At 40.9% G+C, this 18862-nt stretch overlaps 1 protein-coding gene across 1 annotated transcript in view; it reads left to right on the forward strand.

The window, feature by feature from the left end:
- The window catches only part of TFAP2D (transcription factor AP-2 delta), a 52010-nt gene that overhangs the window by 11514 nt on the left and 21634 nt on the right, over positions 1-18862 (forward strand). Inside the window, 4 exon segments of the mRNA XM_033056366.1 lie at positions 5432-5597; positions 8405-8484; positions 8487-8522; positions 15640-15781. Coding sequence (XP_032912257.1) covers positions 5432-5597; positions 8405-8484; positions 8487-8522; positions 15640-15781 — 424 coding nt within the window.

The following is an 18862-nucleotide window of genomic DNA, read 5'->3' on the forward strand; positions in this document are numbered from 1 at the left end:
TTTATGTGATTACCAACATAATGCAAAGTTTGTTAAGTTAAATGAGACCAAAAGAATAACTGTGAGAAAAAAAACCACCCGCAAAACAAAACAGTACTTTCTATTTTTCATGACAAATGTAGATTACTTTAAGAGTTTTGAATATTTAGCTGCTGATATTAATGACTGGGTCATGTGAGGATAATCTGGAGAACATTTTAAATTGCTTATAGACCTTTTGGAACTAAAAATGGGATTAAATATTACTGTCAAAATCTGTGCTGATAACTGCTTGGTTGCATTTGCTACATGATAAAGGAAAAAAGCTAAGGAGAGGCAGATTCTTATGTCTTTATTTTGTAATGTACTCTAAACTTGCCAGAATTTCAGCACAGGACAGAAAATAAACTATAAACTGGAGGCTCCCACAAACAGCACCTGTAGATATAAATAATAGACTAATAAAAAGCATAGCTTGCTATTAATATTTTATATAAGATCAATCTGTTGACATTCAGGCATGCTTATATTTAATAATGTACACAAGTACACAAGTGTCTGTATCCTGAAAAACAAAATAAACAGCACTTCTGCAGTGTTGTCACCAGTGTATTAGGATGTTTCCTCACATAGATGCATGACATTTACAGGGGAATGTCTTGGAGAAAGGAACTATGTTGTATTGAATGAATATAAAACACTCATGATGTTGTGGCTGTTATAATTAACAAAAAAATTATCAAATAAATTACCTTGCAGAGTGTAAGGATGTACAAAATTACAGACACACATTTTTTAAAAATGCATTTAAAGTGTAAAAATCATGTAGTGACATCGATGGATATTTGTCTCTCTCATTCCTCCTAAAACAAAAACGCTGCTTACGAAAAGTATAAAAATATTTCAGAATATTGTTTTTTATCAATGAAAAGGTGCACAGACATTTTACTCTGATGGTGTAAAGGAGCCTTGCATTGCAGCAGGTGCCTGAGTAACCAAATCAGAATAAACCACCACCCTCCAGCCACCCTATTGTTCTCTTCATCTGTACAAAGGGAACCTGAACCAAAACAGAGCCAGCTCTCCTCGCCACGTGCCTCATTGGGATTTTCATTGTGTTGACAAGATGGGTGGGTTAGAGCATGGCTCTGTTCTCCCTGCTGTCATCCCCACAGCCCATCATCAGCTCGTGTTGGCATTTTGTACAGACGTGTGCTATTTGATGCAGAGACGGGAATAAGAGAGGGAAAATGCTCCCCCAATGTTTGCTCTGACTACCTTTTCCACTATCACATAGCCTAACTTTTGTTTGTTCCAGGCTTAGGAAACAAAGCAAAAGCCCAGTTCTCATGAAAGAGGACACTGTGCTGAGCATGAACCAGGCAGCAAGGAGGAAAAGGATTGGGCCCCCAAAGTAAACTAATTAAAACTTAGTCTTGTCATTCCCCTCCCTCAGGCCACTTGAAAATAATAATAGATTAGAATCATAGAATATTTTGTGTTGGAAGAGACCTCTAAAGGTCATCTAGTCCAACCCTTTGCAATGAGCAGGAGCATCTTTAACTATATCAGGTTGTATATAATCTCTTGAGGTGATTTGGGGATTCAGTACACAGCAGTTTTGGTCCTTGCTCTCTCACCTAGATGAGGTCAGCTGCACAAAGCATCTCTCTTTCCCACCCATTTTTATCTTGTGACCAATTGTATTTATTGAAATCCACACGAAGATGACAGATCAGAGGCTAACACACTGTCATGAATAAAGAAGTAATTGAATAGAGTTGGATGAGAGAGAAGCCTTAAAGAAGGGATTGAGTGCCTGGAATCTTCCCTTCTCTATTTTTTTCCCTAATCTATCAGTTGTAATATAAACTATAATTCTCCCTTTGCCTAACTCTTGTCCTGCCTGTGTTTCTAGACCTCAGTGGCTGTAAGAGCACAACCATCACCATTTACAGTCCTCTCCAAATAATATTTTATAGCAACAGATGAAGTCAGATCAGACCACGTAATCACTTCCCTATGGGAATAAAATGTTGTCCTAAAGAGAGTCTTCTTAACACTCACAGACCCATTTTACATGGTACTTCAGCTGGGTGATCCCATCAGGTATCTCACTGTCTGCCTGCTCCCCTTTTCCTTTTTCTGGCTTTGCTGTAGGATGAATGCCATGGAGAACGAGTCAGGGTGCAAGGGCCACAGCTTTCCCTTCTTCAGGCACACTTGTGGGCACATTACTTTGTTTTCCTGCATGTGAGACTCTTCATTTGATGAGCTGAGGGGGCACCAGAAGTTAGTCTGTAAAGATTTCCAAAGCCAGTAAAAACTGCTGAGAGGAAAAGGGATCTCCAGGCTGAATCACTAGACTCACAAAAAGCATTATTTCTGCGCTGTTTCTTGAGGCATTATTTCTGCTGGTATCTTAGCATCCCACCTCTCAAATACTCTGTTATGACAAGATTGACTCAACAATTAAGTGAGGATTGACTTTTCCAGCAGCACCTACAGTGGCATTGTGTTGATGGGTAAAAACGTCTGTTGTTGGCACTGCTGTTTAGTTCACCTTAGAACATATCTTGTGGTCTTCATGTTAAGCTGCTTTGCAAAATCATTTGTCTACTCTAACACATGATCTAAAGGAAGGCAGGAATATTCTGAAGCATGTGTTGAACAAGAAACCTAATCCTTCATCTTCTTGTGTGGCTGCCCTCCTTTCTCCTCTCTTTCCTCTCTGCCTTTTTCTGTTTACTTCGTGGTGCAAAGGCCAGGACTTCATCCATCTCCTCTCCAAGGTGGTGTTTGTGGTAGGAAATCCATGCCTTCAGAAATGCACACAGGTTGTGACAAAGACATATCTTCATCTAGAAAGCACCACACCGCTCTCTGTTGCTGTGTCAATGAATAATTAATAGAGTGAGATAATTATGTGCAATAGATTTTACCTTCTTGTAATTTGCTACTTGTTCCCCATGTTTCTGGAAAGCAAATGATCCAGATCTGCTGATTTCTTTTACTTTTAACCCATACCTGGCTTACCTGGAATTGCTTTGGTTTAGATCACGTTGCTTGGGCATGATACTTTAAAATATTTCAGAGTGTAAGCAACTTTCTACTAAATAGTAATAAGAAGTGTTCCAGTAAATTCTGCTTAGGGTAGGAGCAGCTGCAGGGTAACAGGTTTTTGGATTAAAGGAACAATTATTTATCTGGCAAAAAGGGATGCACATACTGGCTTAACCTGGCAAGAAGATGAACTTTAATGTGACACTGATTTCAGTACAGTCTCACTCGTTATAAAATCTAGAGACTCATTGAAGTAAATAAATATGTACACAGTGCTACTGTTTTCTTGACACGTATATATATATACACGTGTGTATGTGCATTGTGTGGCAGATGCCAAACAAACAGATCTACTCAGTGTGAACGCTTCACAAATGTACCTGACAGACCAGAAGTTTGAAAACGTTGCTTGAAAATATTTACAGGTTTCCGAGGAAAAAAAAAAAAAAGAAAATCCACCGAAGAAAACCCAAACACACCAAAACAACGCAGACCCAAAATTACTTCAGGCGTGTGGCGCCAGATTTCTGTGTTTGAGCGTATGAGCTCATTAATTGTAGCTTTGAGCTGAGTAAAAATGTGCATCAGTGCCCTTGATGTGCCTATATTTTGGTGATGCACGAATTGCCTCTATATCCTGCCTAAGAAGTGGACACTAATATCTGCCCTGGAACATAATTAGAAGCCATAAAATACCCTGCTGAACTGAGTCAGGATCTCACCCATCTGGGATTGATACCAAGAGATGTTCTTTTCTGGTGTTGCTGTCAGCACAAATGTTTAAATATACCTTCAAGAGCTGAAATATTTGGAAAGAAATTCTGTTTGCCTTATGTAAGCAAGGAATAGTCTGCATTTAATGAAGGTTCATCCTTCAGTCTGTCTCTGTGAGAAGTGGAACAGAGTCACCTTAATTGTAAGAGGGCTGCACATTTAAGTTGATGAAGAAAAAGGGGTAGGATCTTGTCCAAAGTGTGATTTTACTTGTCACTCCTATTCTATTCTATTCTATTCTATTCTATTCTATTCTATTCTATTCTATTCTATTCTATTCTATTCTATTCTATTCTATTCTATTCTATTCTATTCTATTCTATTCTATTCTATTCTATTCTATTCTATTCTATTCTATTCTATCCCATCCTATCCTATCCTATTCTCATTATAGAATTTAGGTTAGAAGCTAAAATTTTAAGTACAACAAAGTGAGCATTTGTACTTAAAAAAGATTAAGGTCTTTATAGGAAAAAAGAAACTATCAGGGTATCTGAAAAGATACAGTATGTTTCCTTTAAGCATGAGTGATGAGCACAGATTAATTCTGCTCTGAGAAGGTCTTCATGTCATCATCCTCATATAAACCATCTGAACTCCTCCTAGTAGTGCATTGAATTATCTGATATTTTGTATCACTGTCATATGCAGCTCATTCTTTCTTTTTTTTTCCTCATCTTTCCCCCAGGGAATAATAGTGCATGCAGTGGTAGGATTCATTTCTTACACAGAATTTTTTGTTGTAGTCAGGTTGGAGAAGGCAGGTCAAAGAAAAGTGTTTTGTGCTTGGTGATAAAATATGTGTAAGTTCTTAAGATTATTTTTTTTTTCCCTGGGAGTTTGTTCTGCTCTCTTAGATCGGTTGCAGAGAAAGTTTTCTCTTTTTCTCTCTCATATTAACTTTAAGTTAAAAGCTCAGTTTTGCCTGAGGAGTTATTGATCACAGTCTTGACTGAAAGATTTGGTGATCATTCAGCAGTTTTAGAGCCAGGCCAAGTAATTGCCACTCTCAAGAAATAAACAATTGCAGAGCTAACCTGAGATAAACTGATGTAACTCGATATATCTCAATCATTAATATTGGCTGAGGATTTGACCTAACTTTGGGAGGAATTTATGAGTTCAAAGGTGTGTAAAGCTGTTCTTGCTGCAAATCACTGCAAACCCATAGTGCTCTTGCATCTTTGTAATCCTAACTGCAGCTATGAGAGTTAAATTTAGCATTTCTCATTAGAATAAATGCCCCAATATTTTCACAAACTATTTTTTTTAAAATTGTGAGTGAGGGTTCAATCTTACTTTTTAATCATACTAGATGGGAGAGATGTTAGTATCATCAGTAATTCTTTCAGAGTATTAAATCAAATTCTATCAAATAAGCATAACAAGGTATTTTGACTGTAAAACTTATGACATCTAATAATTCACTGAAATTCCAGCACACTCATTTCTCTCAAAACAATAATATTATAAAAAGCCAAACCACACACCCCCCTCAGAAAAACCAAACCCAAACAAAACCAACCACAAGAGAACCACAGAATTGTTCTTCATGGTTGAGTTTGTCAAAACACAGACGAGGAGTTTCCCTCATTTTAATTTTTTTTTTTTTTAGGTGGCACCTGTGTAGTGAACCCCACAGACCTGTTCTGCTCCGTCCCTGGCCGCTTGTCTCTGCTCAGCTCCACTTCCAAGTACAAAGTGACCATTGCAGAGGTGAAGAGGCGCCTTTCACCACCTGAGTGCCTCAACGCCTCCCTCCTCGGAGGCATTTTGAGAAGGTAAGTTGAAGGTGAGGATAACAGCTCCTAGACAATGCTGTAATGGCTTTATCTTTTACATTTTTCAACAGATAGGTTTCATTCTTTTTCCCTGCTTGGATAGCTGGTCAGAGGGGGATGGATCAGGAGGGAGCACTGGGGAGTTTTCAGTCAATCAGCAAGTTTACATTTTTCAGCAAACTGATTTTTTGTTTGCCTCCTCTGTTCAATTACTCATCAGACATGGATAGATGTTGCTTTGACTCCTTTTGAGAAAACAAAAAAAAGGAAATGCAATGTGTGGAAAATGTTTGCTTGTAATAGATTAAAGCAATGGATATTAAGTTTGCATATTTCTACTACCTTGCTTAACATATTTTCCTAAGGTCTATCTCTACACAGCTCATAGCCTAATTGTTTCTTGTCCTTGCTTCTTCAGCATTCTTGCATTTCTCCATCCTGAGATTTGCTTTCACACAGCTTTCTGAGAGTTTTATACCTTTTCTATTTCCAACAACAGAGCTACAAATCTAAATTCTTGCTGAGAAACTATCTCAAAGTGAATTGTTTTACAATAGTTACAACCCTCACTCAACAAAAAATACAACACCGAGGTGTAGGGATGCCTTTTTCTTCCTTTTTCTGCATGGTTTTTTTGAGCATGAAAAAGGCAGAAAAAGCTGGAGAGCAAATATTTAAATGAAGTTTTGCCTCTGACCCTTCACTGACCAGAGCAGCACCTGCAGAGAGCAGGAGCAGAAAGAAGGAAAGGAGCAGGCTGTGCTCACACTGCAAGAGGCGAGCCAGGAGCAGCTGTAATTCAGGCAGGCATTTCTAAGTCACGGTGTCCCCGAGGCGTCAGCTCAGATGGCACCAGCTGCTCCAGCACCCTTTGATCAAAACTAGCTGGGAAGTCACGGGCGATTCCACTGCTGGCACTGACGGCCACACTGATCCTCGTGCTGATGCTGAAAGTCATTTTAACCAGCCTGAGACGTGCAGGCACTCAAGAGCTGTCTCGAGTCATCTTGGAGAATAATGACTGCACACCATAAATTGTTGTCAAGGCATGAGTCCCATTTATCTCCCTCTGTGGGCGTTGAAATCCAAAATTTACATCCACCAAAATTTTCTTCTCTGTTTGCTTCATCCTGGAGGAACCTTCAGCTAATTTTCACTTTAAATGCTCATGCTGCAGGTTTCATCAATACAGTGCAAGCTATTGTGGATTCAAGGGCATCGACTGGAATGTGAGGGCTCACTCCTCTCCTCTGTTAAAATTCTTGAATGATCCCCACAGGTTTTTGACCCAGACTAAATATCTCCTCTCCCAAATTAACCCTGGGCATGGTTCAGGAGTTTGCAAAAGCCAAGGATTCCTCCCTGTCTGCAGCTTGGATGTACTAATTCTGTTTTATGAATCAGTGAGAGCAATTTGATTTCAAGTTTTGGTCAGTTCATGAGTGAAGGTTTCACAGCTAAAGAACAGGCTCAAACACTCTGTGTTTGACCAGGAAAGATGCAGGAAAACAAAATCTCATTGATTGTTTGCCTGAGACCTTGAAGGCTTGTTTTTACATCCTGTCAGCAGTCACTGGTTATCTATTTTCCAAAATAGTTTGCTTTGGGAATAAAATGTTCTGAAAAAAGAAAAAATTCTTTTCAGAAGGTATTTCCTGACAACAATGTGGCCAAAGTTGTGGTATTTTTTAATGTATAAAAACAGACATCTAAATGGTGATATTCTGTGTTTGTTCCTTCCTCTGCCTGAAGGAACTTGAACATGAACCTCAAAATATTTGGTTAATTATTTTTACTATTCAGTGATTACTTTTTCTAAGCTGAGGGCCCCTCAATCTCATTTGGGGTTAATTTTGTATTTGTACAAAAAGCAAAGGTGTTGATTCTTATCTAATTAATGGGCAGGTCATTCATTTGGGATGGGAGATATCAGGGTTCCAGTCACTGCTTTATTAACTGTTTCAGCATTTTAACATTAGTTACTTGCTGTCAGCTGGCTGTTGCACCTGGTTGAAAATACAGATTAAAATTCCCTCAGGCTGAGGAAGAATTTGAACCTACATCTGCTACATAAGTGGATTTTTCTCAAATGTTTCAAACACTGAGGTGCTGCAGAAAAGCAGCTGGGACACACCAGGACCCATTTTGTGAGAACAAAGGGATGCAGGTGTTGGGCACAGGGGCACAGATAACTTGTGATGGCTGAGGATTTAGCTTCAGCATTTCCTATTGCCTTGGCACTCTTGCTTGTGAGTTTTGGGCTTTGTAGAAGACATTTCTGAGTACCCAGGTCTCTACATAAATTATAGAGGGATAGCTAGAGCTGGGTTCCACACAGACATTTAAATACTACCTGGCCTCCTTTATTAGCCAGACAAGCCAGATGAGTAAAGTTCACTCATTGTGGATATCTGTTTAATTCTAGGAGGTTGTTTCTCTCTAATTTGTCATTGGAGCCTGATAAAATGAGATATTAGTGTTTTTGCACTGTCAATATTTATATTTAGTCTCTGTAATCCCAGGTGCCATGCCCAAATCAGGATGCTGGGCTCCACTAGGTGGAAAACTGCCTGAAGATCTGGTGCCCCCATGACAGGCATTTAAATCTCTGACTCTGCCAAAGAACCAAAGCTAAAGACCCACCTAGAGCAAGCAGGACATTTAGAATACAGCTCTGAAATATTTCCCATTGATGTCACCCCACACATTTGTCAAAGAAGTGTGTAAAATTTCTAGGCTCGTATTAACATGGGGGAAAGGTGCAGAATAATGACAAGTCTCTCCTTCCTGCTGTTCTCTCATGACAGAGCAAAATCCAAGAATGGAGGACGCTGCTTGCGAGAAAAATTAGACAGACTTGGACTGAATTTGCCTGCAGGAAGAAGAAAGCAGCAAATGTCACACTCCTGACTTCCCTGGTAGAAGGTAGGCTCTCTAATACTGCAATATGCTACAACCATAATTAAAATGTTCCATGGCATGCAGCCCTTTTCAGCCACAGGGTTAAATTCCATCATCTGTATTTTGTAAGAAGGGACCTGACTTGCCTAAAGCCACAGAGTGAGTGGCAAAGTGGAAGTTTATTCTGAGATGTCTTGGCCCCCAGCAAGTGTCTTGGTCCTGCAGTTTCCTCAGCATTGATTTGTGCTTACCATCGATCATCTGAGTGCTCTTGTGAGAGAGATGAATGTCTTATACCAACTCTATAAGTAGCTTTGTTTATCCTACTTTTTATTTTTTTTTAAACTTGTGAATTTCCTGGAGCTGGTCCAAAAATGTGATGATATTTTTTTTTTCCTCCATAAGAAAGCATAATATTTAGACAAGTCTTTTCCCACACACATAAATGAATGAAATGTGTTTTCAGATAATATCTAGACAGGCTCAGGAGATACTTTCTTGGCCTTTATTTGTTGTTTAAATATCATTCTCCAAATACTGCCAGGCTCTTCAAACCTTCAGCTGGGAGATGCAGGTTCAAACCCCTCAGGCAAAGGGAAGAAACTCTACCTGCATCTCTTCTGTTCTGGGTGAATCCACTAAGTACCCAGTTTGTTGTCTGGCTGCAAGTAGCAGCTCTGGGGATTTCTGATCCCTCCTCCTTGATGCTGAGAGAACTCAGCTCATCCTAAAGGTCAACACCTTCTACAGTCATAGCCTGAAAGGTCCATACAGATCTAGGCAAGTAGGCTGAAGTCTCAGAACAGATTACCACAGAATTACAGCATTACAGAAGGATGGAGGCTGGAAGACACCTCTGGTATCTCCCAGGCCAATCCTCCTGCTCAAAGCAGGGTCACTTAGAAGAACTTGCACAGGACTTTGTGAGTTTTTTATTATCTCAAAGGATAGAGACTCTTCAAGGCAGAAGTAGTGAATGCTCAGTTTTCAGCATCCATGACAAGAGACAGATTTTCAGGGGGACTGAGCACAAGGAAATTCAGTGGGGCTGCTCTGGAATGCAGGTGTGTCCATATCAGACCTGCCTGAAGAGAAAACTCTTATGGAGTTACAGCCTTGGAAAAGGTACCAAGGTAGAGGAGCAAGGGTTGTTCCACCTTCAGGAATCTCAGCTCAGGGAAGAATAAACCACAACTGAGTTTTATTGGTAAACAGAGCAATGGCTTTAGGCTGAAAGCTAAAATTAGGAAGAAATTATTCCCTGGCACTGGTTGTCCAGAGCAGCTGTGGCTGCCCCATCCCTGGTAGTGTCTAATTCCAGGCTGGATGGGGCTTGGAGAAACCTGGGATGGTGGAAGGTGTCCCTGCCCATGGCAGGGGGTGGAGGTGGATGATCTTTAAGTTTTCTTCCAACCCAGACCATTCCATGATTCTGGGATTCTGTGTGGGCATATATCCATTCATCAGCAGAGACTGGAGGGAGGTGCCTGTCTGGCAGCTGCAGCCTGGGGTTGGTGGCTGAGCACCTTTACTGTAAGTCAGGGTTGGATTCCTGCTCCCAGGAATGGAGCTGTGCTCACCTCCCTGCCCTCTTGCTCAAAGCCTGGAGCAAATCCTGGTGTCAAGCCCATGGTGTTGACTTCTGTTCTTGGAGTGCCCTGCTGTGAGTCCTAAAGACAAACACTGCTGTGCCTGTGCTCACTTTGGCAGAGACCTTTCTGCCTGGATATGCTAATCATGAATTCTATCCAATGGAAATTTTGGAATGGCACCACCATGTTAACATCCCAACAGAAAACTCAGTGAAGCACTTTTCAGTGTAACCAATTCTGGGTCAAACTTGGCAGTGCTCACTGAATTCCAGGTGATATAAACCATTCTCTCTTCGGATATTCAGATATTCCTTCCAGGTGGAACTAACTTACAGCAAAATTTCTTCAAGGAAGAAATCTTCAATGGTTCCTGCTGCTGGAGAGGCAGAAATGGAAAAAACACAGGTTTATTCTGAGGTTTAGAGAATCTAGAGAGAAACACATGAGCTTTTCCGTGTGACAGCAGTTCAGAAATTGAAATAATAATAATTTGTTAGTTTTATTAAAGCTCTAAAATATCAGGTACACTCTGTGTACCTCTCATAACGACCCAGGATTGTGTCACTCTTGACTTCTTTAGGATGGTTCTAAATTTATTATTACTGAAGGTCCTCACAGTCTTCAATATATTGAGGTTTTAATATCTCTTTAAAATAAAAGTGTGCCAAACTTCTTGAATATCTACGTGATGCAAGATAAGGCAAAATTAGTTGTATGATTATTGTAGTTATTGACCAAAAAACAAGTCAAAATTTAATACTTCTTTTCCTCTAAAACATACTGAAATCATTGAGTTTTGGGGAGTCTGTTAATCTCAAGGCCAAACTGCAATTTATTTCTGGGCTTTGGCTGTCACGTGAAGGTCCAGATTTTATGAAAATTATTTATGGCCTCCTGTTTCCTGCAAAGTGTTTTCTTTTGGAGTTCTGCTCTGCTGCAGGATGTTTTCTCTTGGCTTGATCAGGTGGCATCTTTGGAGTCTTTGGAATTGTTTGGTAGATTAGTTCTGTTCTCTTTGTTTTCCACATAAATCAGCACAACGAGGGGAGAGTGAAGTCAGTGTTGCAGGATTCTCCTGAGCAGTTTGGGGACACATCTCTGTAACCTGCAGGCGAGGGATGCCCTCTAGTGCCTGGACTAGATGGAGGAGAGGTCATTTTTCTTATGAGCTTCCAAAAGGAAAATTCCTGCATATTAGCAGTAAATAAAGGCTCCTCGAATAAATACTGATATTTCCAAGGCTAAGCTTTACTGCGGCTCCAAAGAGTCAAAAGCTTCTCCAGTGGGAGTAAGGAAGGATAAAGAGGGGAGATGTCCCCTTCTGTTTGAATGGGTCACTTACAAAATATAAATGTGATTGCAGATGCAGGTAAAAGCAATGCATGAATGATTTTTAAACCATCAGATTAAAAAGAAAAAAAGAAAAAAACAAAAGAAAACTTACTAAAATTCTAGAGGTTGTTTTCCTGTCAAACCTGATTAAGACACTAAACTTCCCTAGACACAGAATTAATGACATTCTTCATTTGGGGCACCAAAACTCTTGAGAAAAAATAGGTCAATGTTTTCTTTTTTCATCGTGCTCTCAACTCTCACACTTCTCCCCCACCAGCCTTTGTTTAAACATCCTTCCACTTGTTCCTCCTCCCTTCTCACCCCACAAATAGAATAAACTTTCCTTCCACCTCCCGCCTGTCCCTCCTCCCCCTGAGTACCATTTCTGCTGGCTAGAGCACCCGGAGGAGGCAGAGCCGAGGAGAGAGTGGGAGGTTCAGATGCTGAGTGTCCCTCTCCTGGGGACACAGCTCTCACTCTCGCTGCCCCTGGGGACCTCACTCTGCTCCTCACAGAACCCTTGGAGGTACAGGCTGCTGTCCCCACCGAGCTGTCCCTGCCAGCTGTGCTCCTGCAGTGTCCTTCCATCATGGACAATTCAGGCTGCAGAGGAGAGGCAGCACTGACAGGAGATGCAGAACCCTGTGCTGATTTAGGAAAATCCAAAATTCCCAACATCTGTCTTTATCCTGGGAGGAAAGAGCTGGGGGTATCACACAAGGGGAAATTTGATTTTAGGCTGAATTTAGGCAGCTAACTGTAAAAGTCAGGGATTTGAGTGGTTTCACCTTCATTGTGATTCCTACCCTGATGTGAAGAACAGCTAGGCAGAAGATGGGAAGTTTAGGTAAAAGAAAAAGGGTCAGTCCATCCGTATTTCTGATATTTACACATTTTCTCCCAAAGTAAGTGTTTATCCGAATTTGCTGTAGAAAAGAAGAACATATTCCATGACATTTTGTATAAACTAGCAGATTTAATCCTACTATACACTAATCAAAGGGACACCTATTTACAAAAAATAGCATAGCACTACACTTCTAAATATCAAATCATCATTTGGTCCTGGTTTAAAATTGCATCTTTGCTCAACGATGAGATAGGAGAAACGATGCTCTGCAGAGTGTTCTCAAGTCCAATTTTTATTTTTATTTGGAATTTATGTTATAATTCAGGATGCCTACTCCTTATAGCATGCTTATATGAATAAATATGCATAGCTCTAACATGCATTTGTAGTATGTGAGTCTTTCTTTTCCAGCAAAAAATATTTTCAATTTTAATTTAAGTATTTTAATTATTATTTCATCAAAAACAATAATTACATTTGTATCTATATTTTTACCATTCTATATCATGAAGAGATAAGTAATTTTGGGGTTTTTTTCTCAAATTATTTTATATCACAATCACAATCCCAGCTCCAGACAGGTTTTATACTTTTGAATAATTTTCTCAGATCATCAGAACAGTTAGTATAATTTTCTCAGCTCTAGCAAACGATATAAACCATCTTTTAAATATAAATTTGAATGACTATTCACATTTTCATTCCCTTTTTTCTAACACTAAGTGGAAACATTCACATTTCAGTCAGTTGTTGATCACGTTAAATGAATGCCTACATTTCAACAGAAAAAGCTCTGCTCTCTTGAAAACCAAGACTTTTCCAATGGCTAAATGTTTAAATTTTTTAATTCTTTACTGTCTACATTCCTTGTATTGTTACTGGGACTGACTGGGACCATGATGATGCTGTCTAAAATTGCAATTCCACCTGATGACAGCTTTGAAGGGGTTGACTTTTATTTTCTTTCCATGCTGGAATGAAGATAAACCTACCAGTATTTTAACAGAATTTAGTTGAAAAGAAAAACCTGTGGTCTTCTGAAATTGATTTACTCTTTATTTAAGAGGATTTAAAGCATATCTGAAATAGACATTTTGAAACTACTCTACAGAAATGTAAAAACTATGGTTAAAATGCAGCCTTTCTCACCCATGAAGAACTCTGGGATAGATGTTTCAGATACAAAGCAATCAGTCAACTCTCTGTTCATCCTGATTTTCTGTTAACTTATCACTGAAATCCGTTTTGTTTTCACTGCAAATTATTTTCCTTTTCTAGAAGCTGCAAACTAAGAGGAAGCTGTTTCTCCTTTCAACTCAGAGATGCTGATTGCTTGTTAACATCTTCATTCCTTTTAGCAAAAAGTAATGTTTAAAAAAATCTAAAGAAAGCAGATGATTTTGACTTTAATCTTCAATTTTTGCTGTAAAGTTGGTTACAGCTGCAGAGGTTGGAGCTGGCTGGTATCAGCAGATTGCCTGGGAGTGGTGCATGGATTTAGTCAGCACCCGAATAAACTGGGGTAGATAAACACAGTAAAGCATTTTCTTGTGGAATCAAAAGGTGTTTTTCCATAAAAACTCCAGTGGTAGAAGGGGAGATAATAATATCTCAAAAGGGAGTTGAAATAGAGGTCAGTGCATGTGGTTTCTTATTCCTCATACTGTCCCTGGCACAGGACCACTGTTTCCATGGAACTTCTCCTCTCCCTTGGCTTAACCAAGCCTCTCTGAGGATGGGATTCATCTTCCCATTTTCATTGTATTTGCACCTTTTCATGTCAGATCATAGTAAATAGGGAGAAATCAGACTTCTGGGTGTTTAATGATTTAATTTAATGATTAATGAAGTTAAATTAACAATTAACATTTTATTATGTTGCTCAGAATAGCTGTGGAATTTCCATAGTTGGAAATATTGAAGATTAGGCTTGGGAAAGCCTTGAATAATCTCATCTAAGGCAATGCTGTCAGCAGAAGGTGATTTCCTGAGTTCTAATCTGACTTAATCTAGATCTAGACTCCATCTAGATTTAATCTTAATCTAGACTCCATAATTCTTCAGATTCCCTTTTGCCTTCTACTCTAGTATAAGACGATACATGCTTCAAGGCTAGCTTGTCTCCATTGACTTGGAAGTATCAAGTCAGACATCAATATTGACATTTAATCTGATGAATTCCACTGCAGATACTCTCAAAGGGAGGAGTTCCATGTCCTGTATCCCTCCTGACAGCATCAGCCTTTTCACTTCAAAGAGCCAGAGTCCAATGCCACTTCTCCTGATGGCAATCAAACACACAACTCTGGGAAAAAAAAAAAAAAAGAGAAAAGTAAAGTGAAAAACCCACAACCCCTGAGCTCTAAAACTGTTCTGGAGCATGTCTGTTAGTCACTCATGCAGATGTGCTTCTGGTAGCTGACCTATTTCTTTTTCTGCAGTGAGATGAGAACAAGTGTCATCTGGAAATGCCTATTTCCCACCAGGGAAACTGACTTAGGCACAGATGTTCACAATCCAGGCAGCTGCTTTTGATCAGATAAATCCCACACTGAGGTTGTCAGAGTCCAGAGTACAGGTCAGAGTGTTCAGTAAACCCTAAAATTAAATTCTGGATTCTCTAAGCCAGTGGAGAGGTCCTGTCCTTCCAGAAGCATTTGGCAGCCAGCACAGAGTTGGGTTCTTGTGCTCAGACTTTGCAGTGAGGTAGAAAAGTGCAACTGTCTTCTTCATCATCTTCCCTTTTTGTTTTTCCTGGCAATTTTGTTTGCAATCCTTTGGAAAAAAGATCATTATTGAGTTCTCCCTTGGGGTCTGCTCTTCTCTGGTGTGGGGAACTTGTGCTGTTGGTTAAACTCTGTGCAAATATAATGGAATATGTTATTCCACGGAATATCTTCCCTGGGGTGGAGTGCTCTTTTTCCATCAGACACAGGGAGTGAAGTCCCAAAGGTGACTCAGTCTTCAAGCTGCTCATTCCTACTTCCTGCTCTTTCCCATACCTTGGATATCGATGATGAACAGGGCTTGCAAAATTGGGCAGCTGCCCAATTCTCACTGGTGGAAGACAGAGCCAATGTTGGCCACTATTTCTCATGAGAGGGACATCCTTCCATCTGATGAGAGGAATATCCCTCCTCTCTTCTGCCTGGCACCAATGATGACTAAACACCAGCAGGCCAATTGGGCTGAAATGTGTGACTGGAGAATGCCTGTCTACAGAGTGACTTGCTACCATTTTGGGGCTTTTTTTAAAGAGTGCAATAAATTCTGTGACAATAATAACAACAATATGGTGATGATGATGATGATGATAGCAATAATAACCCTAAAAAAACGACTGACCCATTTTGTCTGACCGCAGGGGAAGCGCTACATTTGGCCAGAGATTTCGGCTACACCTGTGAAACAGAGTTCCCTGCCAAGGCAGTAGGAGAGCACATTGCCAGACAGCACATGGAACAGAAAGAGCAGACAGCGAGGAAAAAGATGATCCTAGCGACAAAGTAAGGAGGGAGGGGAAGCGAAAAAAGAAATCGGTCTGTCACTTCTCCATGTTGGATCTGGGGGCTGGGGGAGGGAGGAGTGGGAGTATGGAGCTGGGATTGTGGTGACTGCTGTCACAGCAGTGCTCGCTGGCTGCGGGGGAGATGCTGAATGAGGGACCTCCTTTACTGCAGGGGGGGTTTAGTGGCTGTGCTGTCATTGCCTGTGGTTAAGGGGGCACGTACATCTTCCCAGATGCTTTGGTTTGGATGGGAACAGAGGATATTATTACATGGTAAGATCTGTGGCAGAGAAACTGTCTCGTGTTTGTGTGTGAGCAGATCTGAGCTTTTACTGAAGTACTGGTTCCTGTTGGATAATTATCATTAGTCTGCTGAGGGAGAGATGGTTTGCAGAAGGACAGATCCTCTCTGGATGCAAACTGCAAGAGCTCCCCTGAAGTCAAAGGCACTGGAACAATGTACAACAGCAGGGGAGCTTTGCTAAAGACATTAAAGACACAAAGAGGCATCAGGCTTCACTCTAAACAAGCCACTCGTCTCCCTGGAGCAGTAACACCGTGTTAAGATAGCATTTCAACTAGGTTAATTAGCCTTGATGAGGGAGGAATTAGCCTTCATGAGCCATGGGAAACAGGAATAAATAGTCTGTGTGGAGTGGGGTAGACCTGCCCTAGGTGTGTGGTCTGATTGCGTGGAAACCTTGTACACGTTCAGTCTCACTGTGCTCACTGCAGTGTCATGTTTGAGGCTGAAGTAGAGCTGAGACCACAAATCTGAGCTCTCAAATCATCCCCTCCATGCTGGAAGTGTTTGAAAACCTTTCCAGGTGTGATATATCCAACAGGAAGGAATTTCCCTGTACTAGGGGAAGGGCTGATCAGTAACAGGATTGTCCTGTGTATTCCAATGTCCTTTGGCAAGATCCCTGCCTTGGTGTCCCTCTTGTACTCAGAGCACTCTGTCCTGACAGTGACCCAGAGATGAGATGCACTCTAACATCTCATTCTTGTGAATCCCATGAATACAACCTGTGATTGTTCCCTGGGATGATAAAAGCATCACCATGTGGATCAGCAGGAATTTTCTAATGAGAGACCTCATACATCACATTCCTAATTCCCCTGTACATTAAAAGGAATAACGTAAGGGGAATATTATCTTATTCTTACCTCTGTCCACATTTAAGTGCTCAAGGGGTTTCAGAGGGATGAGAACAAACCAGCTGGCCAGAAGAAATTCCTCTCTGCAAGTTGTGTCCCCCCATTGCTGCACAGCCCATTAACATCCTGCCTCCTAGCTGAGGATTTGTCCCATTTACAGAACACAATCAACCAAAATGATGCAAATCTTCCCCGTTTTTCCCTGTCTCTAGTGAGAAATCACAAAGCCATGGCTTGTAATAATTGGTGGGTCACTTTTATGACCTGTCCCCAAAGGCTGTGCCGCTCAGTGGCACATGAGAGTCTCACTACCCTTTCTTACCACCCATATCTACTTTCTCAGACTGAGATGAGGTCTCATGGGCATGCACTACCTCTAACCACCATGAATTTCGGGGTTTTAGCTGTTATCCAGCACTTGTTAGGAGCAAAATTACTTTCCCTCCCATCCTATCAGTTAAAAGCACCAAGAAATTGTTCAGAGAGGTCTGTCAATAGTAGAAAGGAACATCCTGCTGCAGTCAGTGCTGGTAGCAGGGACAGACAGGTCAGTGTGTGTGTTACTGCTGCCCTCTCCTGCCTGCCAGGAGAACAGGGATTCCAGCCCTGCCCAGGTGTTCCAGGAGACACAGCTCCATGACATCACAGTATCAGCTTGGCATTTCCCAGCCACGCTTCCACCTGTCTGATACAAAGAGTTCTAGACAACCCTCAGGGGTTTCAATGATCACCAGCCATCCCTAAGGTCCAGATTGGCAATTTCAGCAATTCCACCACTTCCCTGGCTCATGGGCTTGTGAGTGATGACACCAGAAAAACCAGGGGATTATTATACTGCCACCAAAACCAACATAGGCATTCCAGAGTGGTGAGATCACACCCAGCTTTGTCTGTGGAGAGAACTGGAGAGCCACAACCTGAGTGTGTTGCTGCTTCCACTGTGGGACAGAGCCAGGAGCCCACAGAAATGTTCCCGTTTGGGTCTTGAGGAAAAACATGGACAGAACAAAGTTATTTCCACAATCCTTAGAATACAGGTGAAGAGGAAAAATAAGTGGAAAGGGTAACATGATTTCCACATTTTTTCATACCTAGGTGTATTTGCATTATGGATTTAGACATCCAAATTCATTGGCTCAATTCAGCTGCCCAAACACAGGCCCATTGCCATTTGAGTTGAACTGGGCTATCCAGTTTGGCCATGAGCTGCTGCTCCAGGGCCACACAGATCTCTCTTTTTTTTCTGTGTTGTATCTGCCAGCAGTTATGGATGTCTTGGGATGTCTTGCAAACTCAGGGCCAGCCTGGGACAGCACAAATTGATGCAACAGGATGGTGCCATGGTCTGTTCTGATTTATGACTAGATAATGAAGAATGAGAGCTTTACTTAATAATTGTCACGGGAAGAAAAGGTGATTGGGTAGTGTTCACTGCTGAACACAAGTGTCAGCAATGGCAGGATGGGAGTGAAACAGGCTGAAAAGTGCTGAAAGGGTAAGAAAGGCATAAGCAATGAGAGAAACCAGTATCCTATTCTCTTTCTTTCCACTCATCACCTTTGCTGAGCAGATGATTGGCGGACAAGTTGGTGGTTTTATGGACAGAGCAAGATCTCAAAAAATAATGAATTGTCTCAATTCTGGCTGAAGAGTACTGATCTAGGCCTGTTAATCCTAGAAACGTAAGAAGGTTTCAAGATACATATTCAATTCATGTAGAAATATTTTTTTAGAAAAATAGTGGGACCTGGTTTTATAGGGTGTTTAAACAGAAGTTAATTCACCTTGCAGAGGTATGGGAGAACCTGAAAGGTTTTACAGCAGGGGACAGTTTGCAGCTTGGACAGATACAACACTGCTGAAGGCTGTGCCAATAATCCAGTTGCTGGAGAGGCACAGCATCCTGCAGGAAACATCC

Source organism: Catharus ustulatus, chromosome 3, assembly GCF_009819885.2.
Source record: "Catharus ustulatus isolate bCatUst1 chromosome 3, bCatUst1.pri.v2, whole genome shotgun sequence".
Lineage (NCBI taxonomy): Eukaryota > Metazoa > Chordata > Aves > Passeriformes > Turdidae > Catharus > Catharus ustulatus.